Here is a 1,871-nt window from a genome sequence, read left to right as displayed (position 1 = left end):
GTTATCATTCTTGTGTTTCAGTGGTTATATTCTGTACAAATTTACCATGTAAACTCTGTGACAATGACTCACCTGTGACCTTGTGTAAGCTATGTGAGAGTGACTCACCTGTGACCTTGTCGTAGAAGGACTTCTCCCAGACATACATTTTGATGAGTTTGATGCAGGTGAGGATCTCATTGATGATGCGGACTCGGCTGTCCGTGATCTCCACCGCCTTTTTCTGGAAGTGATTGATGAGCCTCGCAGACACCAGCTGACAAATTCAGAGAGAAAACATGACAGCACGTTACAAAAAGTATTCACTTTCAAAGTTACTTTTTTGTCTTTTCTGTTAATTTTTTAATCTGCCTCTGAACAGACGGCAGGGACAAGCAGCACGTAGATCAGGCTCGAGACCCAGACCTATCTGGAGTACTACAACAGTGACAAAAACTTGACCAAAATAAATGAATAAATATGATAAAAAAGCACCAATGTAAAATATTCACACAGTGGATCAGGATTTTTTTTTAAATATTTAAAAGTATCTGATGAGACGAAGTGATCAGGTGGACGCGGCTGCAACACGTCAGGCTGACAGTGAAAGTTTGAACTCAAACTGCTGATTATGGCTCAGAGTTTGACCTGAAGCTGAAATATTCAGCAATGAGACGATCAAGCTAACCGGACACAGCTGGTTCCAGTCTCTATGCTAAGCTAAGCTAACATCTGCTGTCCCTGTCTGTCCACAGACCTGGAGGACGACGAAGAGGATCAGGATGAAGAAGCCAATGAGGACGGTGTGGTCCAGGATGTAGCAGGAGTAGACAGCACAGACGGTGAGGAGGACGGGGAAGGGCAGCAGGAAGGGACCGAAGAGGACGGCCTCGTACACACGGTAACTGTCGCTGGTCAAAACATTCACCATCTGACGGACAGGGGGACAGGAGGACAGACAGAGACAGGCAGAGAGGACACTCAAGCATCAGGAACATGTAAACTCTGCAGGGGACAGATGTCATAATGTGTCCTCCTGACCTGTCCCACAGAGAGTCCACGGTGCGTCCTCAGAGAAATGATCTTGTGGAAGCCCAGCATGCAGAAACCTGTCTTCAGCCTGATCCCCGTCCTCAGGTTTAGGGCCCAGACCAGAGCGAGACAGCCGCTCCTGAAGAAGTCCACCACCAGCATCGCAAAGCACAGCCCCAGCCCCACCCCCACCGAGGACGACTCCGGCCTGAGGACGTGGGTGAGGATCTCGTGGACCAGGACGCCCTGCCGGGACACACAGTGTGAGGACGGGACGCAGAGACGGCGCAGATTAACTCCGCTCAGCTAAATCTGGTGTTTAAGACGTTTCGTTCTGAGCTTCATCTGAAGCTGGAATTAGCCGATAAAGAGACCTCAAATCAAAACACGTGTTTTATTTCTTTGTGAAGACGCCGTGACTCACTGAACCACAGAACAGAGCCAACATGAAGAACACCGACAGGCCGACGATCGCCAGCACGCGACTCCTCTGGAAACGAAACAGGACGCGTGTCAGAGACGCTTTCTCCAGGCCCACCAGACACACCTCCTGGTCCCACAGTCTCTGCAGCCTGCACACACACACAAACACACACAGGAACACACACACACACACACACATACACAGGAACACACACAGAAACACACACACACACACAGGAACACACACACACACACAGGAACACACACACACACACACACACACAGGAACACACACACACACACATACACAGGAACACACACAGAAACACACACACACACACAGGAACACACACACACACACAGGAACACACACAGAAACACACACACACACACACACACACACACACACACACACACACACAGAAACACACACACGC

General features: G+C 49.4%; 1 protein-coding gene across 1 annotated transcript; it reads right to left on the bottom strand.

Annotated features, from left to right (window-relative positions):
* Window positions 1–108: 108 nt before the first annotated feature.
* On the bottom strand, window positions 109–1,583 carry LOC121965591 (ATP-binding cassette sub-family C member 12-like; the record flags this gene model as incomplete). The annotated part of the gene is made up of 4 exons (XM_042515727.1): window positions 109–256; window positions 737–910; window positions 1,021–1,257; window positions 1,436–1,583. Coding segments are annotated over 4 exons (707 nt in total), but the record flags the coding sequence as incomplete, so codon positions are not given.
* Window positions 1,584–1,871: the final 288 nt, after the last annotated feature.

Source organism: Plectropomus leopardus, unplaced genomic scaffold, assembly GCF_008729295.1.
Source record: "Plectropomus leopardus isolate mb unplaced genomic scaffold, YSFRI_Pleo_2.0 unplaced_scaffold20756, whole genome shotgun sequence".
Classification (NCBI taxonomy): Eukaryota; Metazoa; Chordata; class Actinopteri; order Perciformes; family Serranidae; genus Plectropomus; species Plectropomus leopardus.
The sequence above is the reverse complement of the archived record's forward strand: the minus strand, read 5'-3'. Positions and strand labels throughout refer to the sequence as shown.